The 15631-nt window shown below is 36.6% G+C and overlaps 3 protein-coding genes and 1 pseudogene across 52 annotated transcripts; 2 read left to right on the forward strand and 2 right to left on the reverse strand.

The window, feature by feature from the left end:
* The first annotated feature begins 691 nt into the window (after nt 1-691).
* On the forward strand, nt 692-8182 carry LOC104769368 (proteasome subunit beta type-1-like). 50 transcript variants are annotated; one of them, XM_087505196.1, is made up of 38 exons: nt 692-737; nt 874-968; nt 1074-1125; nt 1224-1376; nt 1496-1663; nt 1776-1857; nt 1925-1953; nt 2043-2162; nt 2261-2302; nt 2383-2503; nt 2618-2669; nt 2769-2801; nt 2904-3024; nt 3134-3186; nt 3290-3322; nt 3412-3463; nt 3553-3661; nt 3771-3835; nt 3920-3967; nt 4092-4174; nt 4289-4418; nt 4539-4642; nt 4740-4826; nt 5103-5222; nt 5344-5423; nt 5534-5790; nt 5894-5925; nt 6094-6148; nt 6264-6345; nt 6421-6567; nt 6701-6789; nt 6900-6957; nt 7108-7187; nt 7302-7475; nt 7612-7690; nt 7799-7832; nt 7922-8060; nt 8143-8182. In XM_087505196.1, exons 19-24 carry the CDS (start codon nt 3949-3951, stop codon nt 5160-5162), a joined length of 483 nt encoding a protein of 160 aa, XP_087361322.1. In that variant the 5' UTR covers nt 692-737; nt 874-968; nt 1074-1125; nt 1224-1376; nt 1496-1663; nt 1776-1857; nt 1925-1953; nt 2043-2162; nt 2261-2302; nt 2383-2503; nt 2618-2669; nt 2769-2801; nt 2904-3024; nt 3134-3186; nt 3290-3322; nt 3412-3463; nt 3553-3661; nt 3771-3835; nt 3920-3948; the 3' UTR covers nt 5163-5222; nt 5344-5423; nt 5534-5790; nt 5894-5925; nt 6094-6148; nt 6264-6345; nt 6421-6567; nt 6701-6789; nt 6900-6957; nt 7108-7187; nt 7302-7475; nt 7612-7690; nt 7799-7832; nt 7922-8060; nt 8143-8182. The 50 variants fall into 50 exon arrangements, with proteins under 50 accessions (XP_087361322.1, XP_087361315.1, XP_087361321.1 ...); XM_087505189.1 differs by having other exon boundaries at nt 2261-2297; nt 3134-3182; nt 7337-7475; XM_087505195.1 differs by having other exon boundaries at nt 2261-2297; nt 3134-3182; nt 3553-3601; nt 6701-6784.
* LOC104769367 (uncharacterized) lies at nt 7418-13870 on the forward strand. The gene is made up of 29 exons (XM_087505817.1): nt 7418-7475; nt 7612-7690; nt 7807-7832; nt 7922-8046; nt 8348-8485; nt 8550-8578; nt 8622-8703; nt 8805-8976; nt 9066-9172; nt 9290-9354; nt 9439-9486; nt 9699-9744; nt 9881-9995; nt 10119-10222; nt 10320-10546; nt 10654-10686; nt 10854-10940; nt 11060-11285; nt 11382-11502; nt 11618-11759; nt 11852-11915; nt 12000-12125; nt 12208-12274; nt 12397-12535; nt 12672-12758; nt 12850-12950; nt 13147-13249; nt 13341-13472; nt 13570-13870. Exons 1-15 carry the CDS (start codon nt 7418-7420, stop codon nt 10353-10355), a joined length of 1230 nt encoding a protein of 409 aa, XP_087361943.1. The 3' UTR covers nt 10356-10546; nt 10654-10686; nt 10854-10940; nt 11060-11285; nt 11382-11502; nt 11618-11759; nt 11852-11915; nt 12000-12125; nt 12208-12274; nt 12397-12535; nt 12672-12758; nt 12850-12950; nt 13147-13249; nt 13341-13472; nt 13570-13870.
* On the reverse strand, nt 13490-14237 carry LOC147918465 (inactive serine/threonine-protein kinase BKN1 pseudogene; annotated as a pseudogene).
* Nucleotides 14079-15005, reverse strand: LOC147918466 (inactive serine/threonine-protein kinase BKN1-like). The gene is made up of 2 exons (XM_087505153.1): nt 14861-15005; nt 14079-14762 (listed from the first exon to the last, which is right to left on the reverse strand). Exons 1-2 carry the CDS (start codon nt 14937-14939, stop codon nt 14308-14310), a joined length of 534 nt encoding a protein of 177 aa, XP_087361279.1. The 5' UTR covers nt 14940-15005; the 3' UTR covers nt 14079-14307.
* Nucleotides 15006-15631: the final 626 nt, after the last annotated feature.

Here is a 15631-nt window from a genome sequence, read left to right on the forward strand (position 1 = left end):
ACGATCACTTGGGGACTATAGTTTAGTAAACAAATCATGAGTAAGTCAGTTACTTTTTTTCTATGTATTTTCATGATTAGGACCGGTTAAAGAGAAACCTTACTAATTTAGAAAGTTCTAATCAAGAATTCCAAGAAGAAAGTAGCCTTTTTTTTAAAATGTAAAATTTCCTTTTATTATAAACATTAAAAAGTGATTTTTTAAATTTATTAATATATTTATAACATACTATTAAAGATAAAATAAAAAAACCTTTTTTTTTTTTGTTTTATAAAGATCATAAAAAATTAGTGATTTCCTTTTTCCAAGTAATACTAAGAAAAGGACAAGTAAAAAAAATTCTTTTCGTTTTTTTTTGTCTTAAAAAAATCATAAAAAATAGTGATTTTCTTTTTCTAAGTAATTTCTTTAAATTACAACGGTATGGATAATAAAAAAAAGAAAAGGAAATCCATATTTTTTATTTGTTTATTAAGTTTGGGTCGGTCGAGTCGACAACGCTCCCACACTCTCTTTATTATAAATAGACTAACACTCGCATAATCTAGGTCTTGCTCTGGAGAAATCAAATTAGAGAATAGAGAATTTAGCGAGAGAGAGAGAGAGAGAGAGAGAGAGAGAGAGAGCGATTCTAATGGCGAGAGAGAGAGAGAGAGAGCGATTACAATTGGTGCGCGGGGATTCTAAAGCAGGGCGACGAGAGAGAGAGAGAGAGCAAAGCGAGTCGAGTGAGAGAGGTTTATTTTCTAAACCCTAGCTACTATGAATCAGATTCTGAGAGTTTCGTTTGTTTGTTTTTTTTCCTTGTATATGCGATCTTAATTATTATTGGGTTTGTTTGTTTCTTTGTTTTTGGGTGAAACTACGAAACAGGGTTCGTGTTCCAATTCCAACCAGGAGAAGGATGACTCTCAGATCGATTTTGGTTTCAAGGAAGTGGACGATTCAGAAACCCTAAAAAACGGAAGGTAATCTCTACTCTTAGGTCTAGGTCTTTTTTTTGTTTGTTAATTTTAATTAAAGGGGTTTAATTTGTTTGTTTCTTTCTCTTCTGGTGTTCGTGTTCCAACCAGGAGGGCGATTGATTTTATCTCACTCTGTTTTTGGCGTGTTCTTACAATTTTAGTAAGTAACAACAAACTCTGACATATATGTATTTGTCTGCGCTCTCTAAAATTTGATCACTTTCTTTCTCTTTTTGGTTGGTTGAAACTACCAAACAGGTGTAGGTGTGTGTGTGTGTGTGTTCGTGTCCCCCAGCCAGAAGGATGAAGTTTATTCTGAGAACAAACACTGTCTCTCGCCGGCGACAGTGTTCTTTTACAGTAAGTAACTACTACATCAAACTCTGCAGGTCGATTATATAAACAAGCAAGGTAACATATTAGTATGTCTCTTTGGTTTCAATTTTATTAGATTTGGGAATGTACCTTCTTTTTTAAAAGATTAACGAAGGTTCTTCTAATCCTATATATATATATATATTCTTGTACAGATGGGAGAAATATGCTCTTTGATTTGAAGAATGATGAAGAAGGGATTCTGAACATCATCAAACTGTTCCTTCCTTCTTGTTACAGAGGTGGTCTTTCTTGACTCAATACGTCTCTTAATATTCCACTTCAGTCCACTTCAGTCTTCCCAATCCTTACTTCAGTCATCAGTTAAGTCTACTTTAAAAGTTTAAATCTCTTTTTTTTTTACATTATTGGATTGAGAATTGACATTTTTTTTTTTCTTCCCATTGTTTTCTAACTTCTTTGTTGCTTCTCTAGATTTAGATGATGGTGGAGATGTATACATATGCATGTCTAATTTTAGGGATGACCGCCGCCCCAACCACAACAACAATCCTCTGTAAGTAAACTTGAGATCCTTTATCTTGTCTTCCTATGGCTTTCAGGCTGATGTTTAAGCATTGCAGAAGGTTCTCCAATCCAGTCCAGACACTTGGTGAGGTTTCCTTTGCTCTTTTGATCTTATCTCTTTCATCCTTGTCATTTGAGAGCTTGCTTGGTTTGGTCCATCTTTTTATTTTGCAGGGTGATGATGGCAATTTTCTCTATTATACTGTATGTTCCTTCACTCTCATTCTCACCTAGAAGCTACCAGTCCATATCCCACGTTCTTCTTGTATCCGCAAGTTTAATGACACTATACAGGTTGCTGCTGCTTTGAGATATTCCGTATAGACCTTTTTTTTTTTTTAATGTCTTGACTGCTGTTGATGACCCTTCTTTTCCCTCTCTCTCTCTCTCAGGCCAATTCATAACACAAGTAGCCAAGTGAGGAGCCGAGTTGAGTAGCCATACGTGAGAGCTATAAACTATTTTGGGTCAGTTCTTTGTCATTTGATTTCTTGTTTTCTTTTTTTTCCTGCAGAGTTTTGGTGGCTTCTGAGCACTTACATACTTGATCTTTGCCCCCGAAGGACTCAATCAACCTTGAAAAGTCACTAACCATGCCTTGAAGCCTTTCAAAGCTGCCGCTGATCACTAACAAGGTTTTTGTTTTCTGAATCTCCATCTGCTTTTCTTTTCTTCTTGTGTGGATCCGACAATGTACTCTGTTTTCACATGTCTCTTTCTTTCTGGGTTGTGCATGTTGTCCATGTAAGATAGTAAGATACACAAGGAGCCGATGATCCATCCATTTAGACATCGATCAAAGTAAGTAAGCCCTACTACTCACTCTCTTGCCTTTTCTTCATCTCAGATTAATGGATATTTTAATTTCTTTATTCTAACATCTGAGTTTACTTTACACAGTTGTTAGGATTCGCTTGGTGGTTCTGCAAACAGGTGAGATTTTTTGATGGGATTGTTTGTTACTCGCTGTTTTCATGCTTATTGCTGGAGATGTGATCCTTGTCATTTGATTTCTTGTTTTCTTTTTTTCTGCAGAGTTTTGGTGGCTTCTGTGCACTTACATACTTGAGCCTTGCCCCGGAAGGACTCAATCAACTTTGCAAAGTCATTAACCATGCCTTGAAGCCTTTCAAAGCTGCCGCTGATCACTAACAAGGTTTTTGTTTTCTGAATCTTCATCTGCTTTTCTTTTCCTATGGTGTGGATCCGACAATGTACTCTGTTTTCACATGTCTCTTTCTTTCTGGTTGGTGGATGTTGTCCAGGTAAGATACACAAGGAGCCGATGATCCATCCATTTAGACATCGATCAAAGTAAGTAAGCCCTACTACTCACTCTCTTGCCTTTTCTTCATCTCAGATTAATGGATTTTTTATATATTTAATTTCGAAATTCTAACATCTGAGTTTACTTTACACAGTTGTTAGGATTATCTTGGCGGTTCTGCTAACAGGTGAGTCTCCCAGTTGTTAGAAGGTTTGTTCAGTCTGTTAGTGACCACGCCGTTGGAGTGGGAGTCATTTGTGGAGGATGTTTGTTCAGTTGACTGGTGGAATCGAGGAGACTTATTGCAGATCAAACTCAAAGGACTAAGGTTTCATTTTTCTGCAGGTTTCATTAACTGTCTCTTCATATTCTTCTTGTTTGCAGTTCTCATATTTCTCTCTTTCTTTTTTGTTACAGAAGCAGTTAGGAGTTTTTTTTGGAGAAGATTGCCAAACCCCTTAAACGTGTATGTATCACACCTTCTTGCTTCCTCAACCATCAATTCAGCTTCTCTCTCTCCTCCACGGTTTGCCTTCCAATTTTTTTTTTATTATCTCGGTTGGGTGGTTTTGTAAGATTGATTTTTTTTTTTTTTGGGTTATCTTGTCTTGTTTGTGATGTTCTGTATTGAGTAGCTGAGACGAGAGCTATGGAGTTGGGTGAAATCAGCATCTGTTTTTCTGCATTCAAAACTAATTAGGTCAGTTTTCTGAAATCTTCATCTGTTTTTCTTTTTGTGCGGATCCGACAATGTACTCTCTTTTCACATGTCTCTTTCTGGTAGGTGCGTGTTGGCCATGGAAGATAATCACAATGCCGATCCTTGGACCAGGTAATTTTATTTTGTCTCTAAATTGTGTATTAGTAATAACTCTACTTCAGTTCTTGTCATTTGATTTCTTAGTTAAACTTGCAAGACCCTTGACAAAGCTGTCGTCTTCTTTCAACTTTTCCAGGGCAGACAAAGCTGTGTTGTCTTCCTTTGGCTTTCAGGCTTGATGTGAAATCATTGCAGAAGGTTCTCAAATCCAGACACTTGGTGAGATTTCCTTTGGTCTTTTGATCAAATATCTTTCATCCTTTGCTTATATCATCAGATTTTGTTATATGAAAGACTTATGTAAGAGTGTTCTCTATGTTTGGTGTCCTGCAGATCTATCAACATCAGCATAACAAGCAGATGAGCTGTCCTCCAATGGCCCAGAGTCTCTCCAACACGCTTTATTTCAAGCGGTTTTTACCCTACTATGCCTTAAATGTTCTAGGAGGGCTTGACAAGGATGGTACATTGCTCTTCTTCTTTTTCTTCGTTGTGATGTGGCTATAAAAGAGGTTCGTTGTGTGATATTTTTTTTCTTGATTATATTAACGGTGTGTGTTTACTTTGGACGCTGTTGGATCAGATGAGAGAGTTGGATACGGTGCTCAAGGTTCTAGTTCCACACTCATCATGCCTTTCCTTGACAACCAGCTCAAGTTGCCGAGTCCTATTCTGCTACCTAAACAGGTTTGTTGATTATCTTCATTCCTGCTTTGGTGTTATGCATTGTAAGCATAAAATTATCATTCAGTTGCTTATTTATTCGTCTTCTGTGACCATGTAGGATTCGAGGACACCCCTTTCAGAAACCGAAGCAGTTGACTTGGTTAAAACTGTTTTCGCATCTGCCACAGAGAGGGGTATCTACACTGTAAGTCTTCTTTTGTCACAACGCCACCAAAAACTCAACCTATGTGTTCATATCATTTACGTTTAGTCTAAGATATTACCAGAACATTTACTTAATCTATATCCCTGTTCAGAAACAGTATACCGTTTGGATTCTGGTTTAATTGAGGATGCAGATGTGAAATTCCATAGTTTCATCGATACCCAAATTGGTAGAGAATTGATGTAAAAAAGAAAAGCATGTTTGAAGTATTATTGATTGAGCTTGCTTGGTTTGGTCCATGTTCTTATTTTGCAGGGTGATGATGGCAATTTTCTCAATTATACTGTATGTTCTTTCACTCTCATTCTCACCTAGAGGCTACCACTCCATATCCCACGTTCTTCTTGTATCCGCAAGTTTAATGACACTATACAGGTTGCTGCTGTTTTGAGATATTCCGTATAGACCTTTTTTTTTATGTCTTGACTGCTGTTAATGACCCTTTTTTTCCCTCTCTCTCTCTCTCTCTCTCTCTCTCTCTCTCTCTCTCTCTCAGGCCAATTCATAACACAAGTAGCCAAGTGAAGAGCCGAGTTGAGTAGCCATACGTGAGAGCTATGGACTATTTTGGGTCAGGTAATTCTTTTTCTGTCTCTGTATTAATTCTCTATTATTTGTCACTTTATACTTTAGTTCCTTGTCATTTGATATCTTGTTTTTTTTTTTTTTTTTTTTTTTTTCTGCAGAGTTTTGGTGGCTTCTTTGCACTTACATACTTGAGCTTTTCCCCGGAAAGACTCAATCGACTTTGCAAAGTCACTAACCATGCCTTGAAGCCTTTCAAAGCTGCCAATGATAACTAACAAGGCTTTTCTTTTCTTATGGTGTGGATCCGACAATGTACTCTTTTTTCACTTGTCTTTTCCTTTCTGGTTGGTGCATGTTGTTCATGTAAGATACACAAGGAGCCGATGATCCATCCATTTAGACATCGATCAAAGTAGTAAGCCCTACTACTCACTCTCTTGCCTTTTCTTCATCGCAGATTAATGGATTTTTTATATATTTAATTTCGAAATTCTAACATCTGAGTTTACTTTACACAGTTGTTGGATTCTCTTGGTGGTTCTGCTAACAGGTGAGATTTTTTGATGGGATTGTTTGTTACTCGCTGTTTGCAGGCTTATTGCTGGAGATGTATCCCGACCTGCTGCCATCGATTTTACACCAGAAGTATTCATTTGTATCATCTTATGTAACTTGCAAGACTCTTGTTAAGCTCTTGTCATTCCTTTAATTTTTCCAGAGCAGACAAAGCTATGCTGTCTTCCTATGGCTTTCACATTTCTTAATCTTCATCAGTAAGTATACTTTAAAAGTTTATTTTTGTTACAGAAATTTTTGTACATTATTGGATTGAGAGAATTAACATTTTTGTCTTCCCATTGTTTTCTAACTTATTTGTTGCTTCTCTAGATCTAGATGATGGTTGAGATGTATACATATGCATGTCTAATTTTAGGGATGACCACCGCCCCAACCACAACAACAATCCTCTGTAAGTAAACTTCAAATCCGTTATCTTGTTTTTTTTTTTCAAAAAAATAACTAATAATCTCTTCTTTACTCTCAGGATCCATGCATTGTTGATTAATAATTTTCGGTGTAAGTTCGTGTCTTTGCAAGTGATGGATGTTCTGAGGAGGAGGACGTTGCTTTCATGGCGTTTCTTCTTCAAATCTCATCTGTTTTGACGCGCGAGAACCGAAAAAAAAAGAAGGTAAATTTTCTTGGGGTTTAAATAATTACTGTCTTGTGTTTCTTCAACTCTCATCTGCATGTTTTGCCTTCTTAAATACGGTTTTTTTTTAATATGGTGCATTTGTTTGTTTCTTTTGGCGTTTCTGTGCTAGCTCTCTACAAAACCAACTCATCCATCACCAGATAGGAGAAGAAGCTCAATCCGATGTAAAGACTTCATTGCTGTTTTCGAACAAGTCAGGCAAGTCGTTCCATTTCTCATAATCTCAATAAGTTAGCTTCAGTAGTTCCCCATCCACATAACTGAGACTGATATATTTTTTTGTGTTTTTGTTTCTGCTGTTTCTCTAGCTGATTGAGATGGCGCTGAATTATGATCCATACGATGTAATACCCCTCTTCTTGCTCTGTAAGTCATCTCAGTTTCCTCTCTCTGCTTTTTTTTATTTTATTTTATTATATTTCAAGTTTATCTGTCTCCTTCTAACCAATGATCCTTGTTTGCTTCAGTAGTTCCCCAACCATAATTGATACATAGATGAGCTACTTATTGTTTCAGAATCTTGAAGCTCTTCACTTCATAGCTCCAGCTTTTGCCTGCACCCCAAAGAAGTACACCACATCTGCCATAATTTTGAGGTTAATACCCTCCATCCTTATCCTTTATTTTATTTTCTTGTGTTTCATTTTTTTGGATCCCTCAACCAATTACAATCTCTTTTTTTTTTTTTTTCTTGTTTATTGTGGTGTTAGATCTTGTCACCTTCTCTTCTCTTCTCTACTCTCAGGATCCAAACATTATTGATGAATACTGTTTGGTGGATGTTCGTGTCTTTTCAAGTAATGGATGTTCAGTGGACGTTGTTTTGATGGCGTTTCTTCTTCAACTCTCGTCAGATTTGACTAGAAAGTCCACAACGAAAAAAGGTAAATATTCTTAATGTTTACGGTGCGTCTCTTCAACTCTCATCTGAATGTTTTGCCTTCTTAGATAAGAGTTCGTTCATTTTGTTCTATATGGTATCTTGATGCGTTTGTTTGTTTTGGTGATTCTGTGAAACAGCTCTCTACAAAAACAACTCATCACCGGAGTGGAGAAGAAGTTCAATCATCGACTCCATTTCTGTTTTCGAACAAGTCAGGCAAGTCGTTGCATTCTTAATAACCATTCTTAAGCCTTTCCTTCATCTCTGATTAATGGATTTTTTTATTAATTTTGAAATTCTAACATCTGAGTTTACTTTACACAGTTTGTTAGGATTCTCTTGGCGGTTCTGTTAACAGGTGAGTCTCCCAGTTGTTAGAAGGTTTGTTCAGTCTGTTAGTGACCACGCCGTTGGAGTGGGAGTCATTTGTGGAGGATGTTTGTTCAGTTGACTGGTGGACTCGAGGAGACTTATTGCAGATCAAACTCAAAGGACAAGAGTTTCAGAATCTTGAAGCTCTTCACTTCATAGCTCCAGCTTTTGCCTGCACCCCAAAGAAGCACACTACATCTGTCAAAATTTTAAGGTCAATACCCTCCATCAGAGATTATTTTGTTTCTTTCACTTAATAAGTATGTTGTTCACTCTTTCATCGCATGTCTAATCAGGGATGACCTGCCCAACAAATAACAACAAGTCAACAACAAGTCAACAACAACAATGGGAAAATCATCTGTAAGTAAACTTAAGATCCGTATCCTTTCTTTTATTTTCTTGTGTTTCAATTTTTTGGATCCCTCAACCAATTACAATCTCAACCAATTTATTGTGGTGTTATACCTTGTCACCTTCTCTTCTCTTCTCTACTCTCAGGATCCAAACATTGTTGATGAATACTATTTGGTGGAAGTTCGTGTCTTTTCAAGTGATGGATGTTCAGTGGACGTTATTTTGATGGCGTTTCTTCTTCAACTCTCATCAGATTTGACTAGAAACTCCACAACGAAAAAGGTAAATATTCTTGGGGTTTACGGTGCGTCTCTTCAACTCTCATCTGAATGTTTTGCTTTCTTAGATAAGAGTTCGTTCATTTTCTTCTATATGGTATCTTGATGCGTTTGTTTGTTTTGGTGATTCTGTGAAACAGCTCTCTACAAAAACAACTCATCATCGGAGTGGAGAAGAAGTTCAATCATCGATGCAAAGACTCCATTGCTAATTTCGAACAAGTCAGGCAAGTCGTTCCATTCTTAAGCCTTTTCTTTATCTCTTATTAATGGACTTTTTATATTAATTTCGAAATTCTAACATCTGAGTTTACATTACACAGTTTGTTAGGATTCTCTTGGCGGTTCTGTTAACAGTTAGAAGGTTTGTTCAGTCTGTTAGTGACAAAGCCGTTGGAGTGGGAGTCATTTGTGGAGGATGTTTGTGGACTCGTGATGTTTCAGTTGACTGGTGGTCTCGAGGAGACTTATTGCAGATCAAACTCAAAGGCCAAGGTTTCATTTTTCTGCAGGTTTCATCAACTGTCTCTTCATATTCTTCTTGTTTGCAGTTCTCATATTTATCTCTTTCTTTTTTCTTACAGAAGCAGTTAGGGGTTTTTTTGGAGAATATTGCCAAACCCTTAGACGTGTATGTATCAAACCACCTTGCTTCATCAACCATCAATTCAGCTTCTCTCTCTCCTCCACGGTTTGCCTTCCAATTTTCTTCTTCTTTTTTTTTATTATCTCTGTTGGGTGGTTTCGTAAGATTGAATTTTTTTTTTTGGGTTATCTTGTCTTGTTTGCGATGTTCTGTATTGAGTAGCTGAGACGAGAGCTATGGAGTTGGGTGAAATCTTCATCTGTTTTTCTGCAATCAAAACTAATTAGGTCGGTTTTCTGAAATCTTCATCTGGTTTTCTTTTTGTGCGGATCCGACAATGTACTCTCTTTTTACATGTCTCTTTCTGGTAGGTGCGTGTTGGCCATGGAAGATAATCACAATGCCGTTCCTTGGACCAGGTAACTTTTTTTTTTCTCTAAATTGTTTATTAGTAACTCTACTTTAGTAAAGCTTGCAAGACTCTTGACAAAGCTGTTGTCTACTTTAGTAATTCTTAATCTTCCTCAGAAATTGTTTATTAGTAACTCTACTTCAGTTCTTTGTCATTTAATTTCTTAGTTAAACTTGCAAGACTCTTGACAAAGCTGTGTTGTCTTCCTCTGGCTTTCAGGCTTGATGTGAAATCATTGCAGAAGGTTCTCATATCCAGACACTTGGTGAGGTTTCCTTTGGTCTTATGATCAAATATCTTTCATCCTTTGCTTATATCAGATCTTGTTGTTTTTAAAGATATGAAAGACTTATTTAAGAGTGTTCTCTATGTTTGGTGTCCTGCTGATCTATCAACATCAGCATAACAAGCAGATGAGCTGTCCTGCAATGGCCCGGAGTCTCTCCAACACGCTTTATTTCAAGCGGTTTTTACCCTACTATGCCTTAAATGTTTTAGGAGGGCTTGACAAGGAAGGTAAATTGCTCTTCTTCTTTTTCTTCGTTATGATGTGGCTATAAAAGTGGTTCATTGTATGATCTTTTTTTCTTGATTATATTCCGGAAAAGGGTGTGTTTACTTAGGACGCTATTGGATCAGATGAGAGAGTTGGATACGGTGCTCAAGGTTCTGGTTCCACACTCATCATGCCTTGCCTTGATAACCAGCTCAAGTTGCCGAGTCCTATTCTGCTACCTAAACAGGTTTGTTGATTATCTTCATTCCTGCTTTCGTGTTATGCATTGTGAGCATAAAATAATCATTCAGTTGCTTATTTATTCGTCTTCTGTCATCATGTAGGTTTTAGCCATCAAAAAGTCACTAACGATGCCTTGAAGCCTTTCAAAGCTGCCGCTGATCACTAACAAGGTTTTTGATTTCTGAATCTCCATCTGCTTTTCTTTTCTTATGGTGTGGATCCGACAATGTACTCTGTTTTCACATGTCTCTTTCTTTCTGGTTGGTGCATGTTGCCCGTGTAAGATACCCAAGGAGCCGATGATCCATCCATTAAGACATCGATCAAAGTAAGTAAGCCCTACTACTCACTCTCTTGCTTTTTCTTCATCTCAGATTAATGGATTATTTATATATTTAATTTCGAAATTCTAACGTCTGAGTTTACTTTACACAGTCGTTAGGATTCTCTTGGTGGTTCTGCTAACAGGTGAGATTTTTTGATGGGATTGTTTGTTACTCTCTGTTGCATGCTTATTGCTGGAGATGTATCCCGACCTGCTGCCATCGATTTTATACCAGAAGTATTCATTTGTATCATCTTATGTAACTTGCAAGACTCTTGTTAAGCTCTTGTCCTTCTTTTAACTTTTCCAGAGCAGACAAAGCTATGCTTTCTTCCTATGGCTTTTAGGCTGGTGTTAAAGCATTGCAGAAGGTTCCTAAATCCAGTCCATACACTTGGTGAGGTTTCATTTGCTCCTTTGATCAAATCTCTTTCATCCTTTGCTTATATCATTTTTTTTTTTAAATATATAAAAGACTTATGTAAGATCTTATTCTCTGTGTTTGGTGTCCTGCAGATCTATTAACATCAGCATGACAGTCAGATGAGTATTCTTGCAATGGTTCAGCTTCTCTCCAGCACGCTTTATTTCAAGCGTTTTTCCCCTACTTAATGTTCTATGAGGGATTGACGAGGAAGGTGAAATGCCCTTCTTTGTTTACTTCGTTACATTGTGTGATCTTTATTTTTGATTATATTCAGGAAAAGGGGGTCATATGAGCAAATTGGATACGGTGCACAAGGTTCTGGTTCCACACTTATCATGCCTTTCCTTGACAATGAGCTCAATTCGCATGTCCCCTTCTGCTACAATGTACTCACACGTCTCTTTTTGGTAGGTGCATGTATTGTTGGCCATGGAAGGTACACAAGGATCCAAGTGACGAGTCGAGATGTTTGTTCTGTTGGCTGGTGGGGACTCGAGGAATCTGCTTGCAGAACCAAACTCAAAAGGCCAAGGTTCGGTCACATCTCTTAATCTTCCTCAGAAATCAGAAAGCCACAATTCTCTCATTCTTGCTCAGTTTCTCTCTTGTGACCCCTGAAGCCGATAATTAATGTTGATGTAATCCAGTCTCTGCAGCAACAACTTTATCCTTAAGATTGATCGGACAAATAAGCCTTGAAGCCATTCAAAGCTGGCGCTGATCTCTTGCCCAAGAAAGACGATTCACCCCTACCATTATTTGATAGTTGCTACATTGAAATCTAACGAGGTTTGTTTTCTGAATCTTCATCTGCTTTTCTTTTCTTATGGTATGGATTCGACAATCAGTATACTATGTTTTAACATGTCTCTTTCTGGTAGGTGCATGTTGGCCATGTAAGATAGACAAGGAGCCGATGATCCATCCATGTAGACATCAATCGAAGTAAGTAAGCGCTACTACTCACTCTCTTGCATTTTCAGGTTTATCTATCTCCTTCTAACCAACGATCCTTGTTTGCTTCAGTAGTTCCCCAACCATAATTGATACATAGATGAGCTACTTATTGTTTCTGAATCTGGAAGCTCTTCACTTCATAGCTCCAGCTTTTGCCTGCACCCCAAAGAAGTACACTACATCTGCCATAATTTTAAGGTTAATACCCTCCATCAGAGATTATTTTGTTTCTTTCACTTAATAAGTATGTTGTTCACTCTTTCATCGCATGTCTAATCAGGGATGACCTGCCCAACAAATAACAACAAGTCAACAACAAGTCAACAACAACAATGGGAAAATCATCTGTAAGTAAACTTAAGATCCGTATCCTTTCTTTTATTTTCTTGTGTTTCAATTTTTTGGATCCCTCAACCAATTTATTGTGGTGTCATACCTTGTCACCTTCTCTTCTCTTCTCTACTCTCAGGATCCAAACATTGTTGATGAATACTATTTGGTGGAAGTTCGTGTCTTTTCAAGTGATGGATGTTCAGTGGACGTTATTTTGATGGCGTTTCTTCTTCAACTCTCATCAGATTTGACTAGAAACTCCACAACGAAAAAAGGTAAATATTCTTGGGGTTTACGGTGCGTCTCTTTAACTCTCATCTGAATGTTTTGCTTTCTTAGATAAGAGTTCGTTCATTTTCTTCTATATGGTATCTTGATGCGTTTGTTTGTTTTGGTGATTCTGTGAAACAGCTCTCTACAAAAACAACTCATCACCGGAGTGGAGAAGAAGCTCAATCATCGATGCAAAGACTCCATTGCTGTTTTCAAACAAGTCAGGCAAGTCTTTCCATTCTTAATAACCGTTGTGATACCCAATTTGGTCTCTTGTTCCTCTGGTAATGGTATTTGATGTGTTATATCATTGTAGGGAAACAAGTGTTAAAAACATAGCTAGCACTACAACCCTGATTCTGAAATATCAAGCCATTCATCAAAAGGAAAAATCTAGATGATGCAAATTCAAGATAGGTGAGCCAAACTGTTTCAAAATCAGCAGGCTTCCCTTAATGTTAGGGATGATGCTCTGATTTATGACCCTAACGATGGAAACCCCCTTTTCTTGCGCTATAAGTCATCTCAAATTCCTCTGTTTTTCTTTATTTTGTTATGTTTCAAGTTTATCTATCTCCCTCTACCAATAAAACTTATTTTTTGTGGAAGAAAGAGGTACAATTGTATTGGAACTCGAGAAGGCACCAGAATTCAGAGAAGGATGAAGTTTATTCAGAGAACAGACACTGTCTGTGGCAGGCGACAGTGTTCTTACAGTAAGTAACAACTACATCAAACTCTGGTCGATTAAAAACAAGGTAACATATGTCTTTGGTTATTTTAATGTGTTGATTCTTTTCACTGTAGGGAAACAACTAAAACTTAGCTAGCACTACTAATCCGATTCATCAAAAACAAAGCCGTCACAAGGAAAAAATCTAAATGATGGATAATCAAGGCAGGTGAGCAAATCACTGTTTCTAAATCAGCAAGTTCGAGGTAGGTACCTCTAAACATTAATCCTTAATCTCTGCAATATAATTCAGAACATCCAAAACTTGTTGCATCAATGGTCGTTTCTTTTTGTCATGCTCAGTGCATCTGTAGATGAGTTTACCCATCTGTGTCACCGCATCCGCTGGATAAAGGTTCCCAAGTCGAGGATCGATTATTTCCGCAATCTTATGATTATCTAAGCTTTGCCTGTTCTTGATTATCCATTTAAGGAATCCTTCATATCTCGAACCAGTTAAAAGCTCAAGCAAGATCACACCAAATATGTAAACATCGGACTCCATTACGAAACAACCTATATATACATTCCACAGTTGTCAGTCTTAAACATTTTGAAGAATGAATATCAGAAACCAAATTAGTTATATATGATTTTTTGGTGATACCTGACGACTCAGATTCAGGAGGTATGCATTTGAATATTCCAGCATGTCGACCTTCATCTACCAAACGATGTTGTTTGTTTGAATCAAGATAAAGCAATTTAACATTGTATTGCTGATGATCATCCAAGCGTTAGATATTAATTTCCTAAGATCATAAAAAAAAAAAAAAAAAAAAAGAAGAATAGAAAATAAAAATTATTACAACCTCGTCAAGCATAATGTTATGCATTCTGATTTCTCGATTTATCGGGAGCGTGTTGAACGAGTGGAGAAAAGCAAGAGCTTGAGCTGTTCCAGTGGCTATCTTAATCCGTATTTCCCATGGCAATGCTTCTTCTTCATCTTCTGATGATGAGGGACACATGAAACTCTATATGTACTGCAAAAATAATATATTTATATATATACAGATTTTTTATAAATGGGAAGAGATCTTAACTTCCGAAAAAGTGACTGTCCAAGGGTACTCTGTGCGAGTATTCGAAAACCAAGAAGAGTGATTTGTTATCTTCACAACAGTAACCCAAAAGCTTGACCAAATTAGGATGAGAAATGTGTCCTAGAGACTTCACTATTTCCTGCCACTCATAGTTTTTGTGCCCATCAGATAAGTGGACAAGACATACAATATGAAAGAGAGTCAGGCTTTTGCTTACCATCCATTCCTCTAGAGAGCATGATGACCTATAATATTCCAATTCCATGACAGAAACAGCGAGTCCTGTTCCAGTTCTTGATGGAGCAAATGTGGTTTCATCGAGGTATCCCTTGTAGAATTCTCGAACAGAGCAATCTTCACATACTACTACCCTGTCTCTTTTGAAATTCTTGGTTGCTTTCTTCAAATCCGTGAATCTGAAGACTCTCAGATTCTCGTTTTGTGCCTCCACTTTTCCATATACATACATACATTTGATCCACGTATTTTTGTAAACATTACATGTAAACAATAGTAAACGTGCATTTAAAAAACAGAGTTGCATGTACCTGAAAGTAGAGGGACGGTGAGAGGCTGGTAAGCAAAAGAAGGTTGTTCTTGTTTGAAAGGCGTTACAATGTTTCCCATTGTTGACCATCAAAGGCTTCAAATGCTTGTTGTTTCTCAATCTCTTTGGCTCTCAAAATTTGGAATGGAATTCACAAGTTCGATCTCATAGGGTTTTAATAAGAGTTTGAAACTAATGAAAGAAGCTATCTTATATAATAAGAGAAGGTTTTTTCTAACTTTGCCAAACAATGTGACATTTGGTACTCTAATTTTGTGACACATGTCATTCTCATTAATTTTTAAATTTAACATTCTATTTTTTTATTTGACTTAATTTTATTTGTATCTTATGTGCTGTATTGTTAAAGAAGACAATTGTTGTATAGTTTGCTTCTTGAATTTTTTTTCAACATTGTTACAAAAATATATTCCTTCCATTTTTTAGTTTTAGAATCTAATATATTTCATAATGAAATCATATACAATAGAACCTAAAAAAAAAAATACTGATCAACCCAACTAAAAAATATAAACAAATTGAAACCAAATAAAAATAGAAAATGGTTTCATACTTTTAAAGTAAAACTGAAACCAAATTAATTTATGATAGACTAATTTAAAAATATAGAAGATTTTCTAATATATATATATATATATCACATTATATTCAATAATCATATATAATGTATTAAAGACATAACTCAAATTTTTATTTAATAGTATTCGGTAAGTTACAGTTTAACTGTCTTTAAAACATATGTACTTAAAAA

The sequence above is a fragment of the Camelina sativa genome, chromosome 20 (assembly GCF_030686135.1).
Source record: "Camelina sativa cultivar CO46 ecotype springtype chromosome 20, ASM3068613v1".
Lineage (NCBI taxonomy): Eukaryota > Viridiplantae > Streptophyta > Magnoliopsida > Brassicales > Brassicaceae > Camelina > Camelina sativa.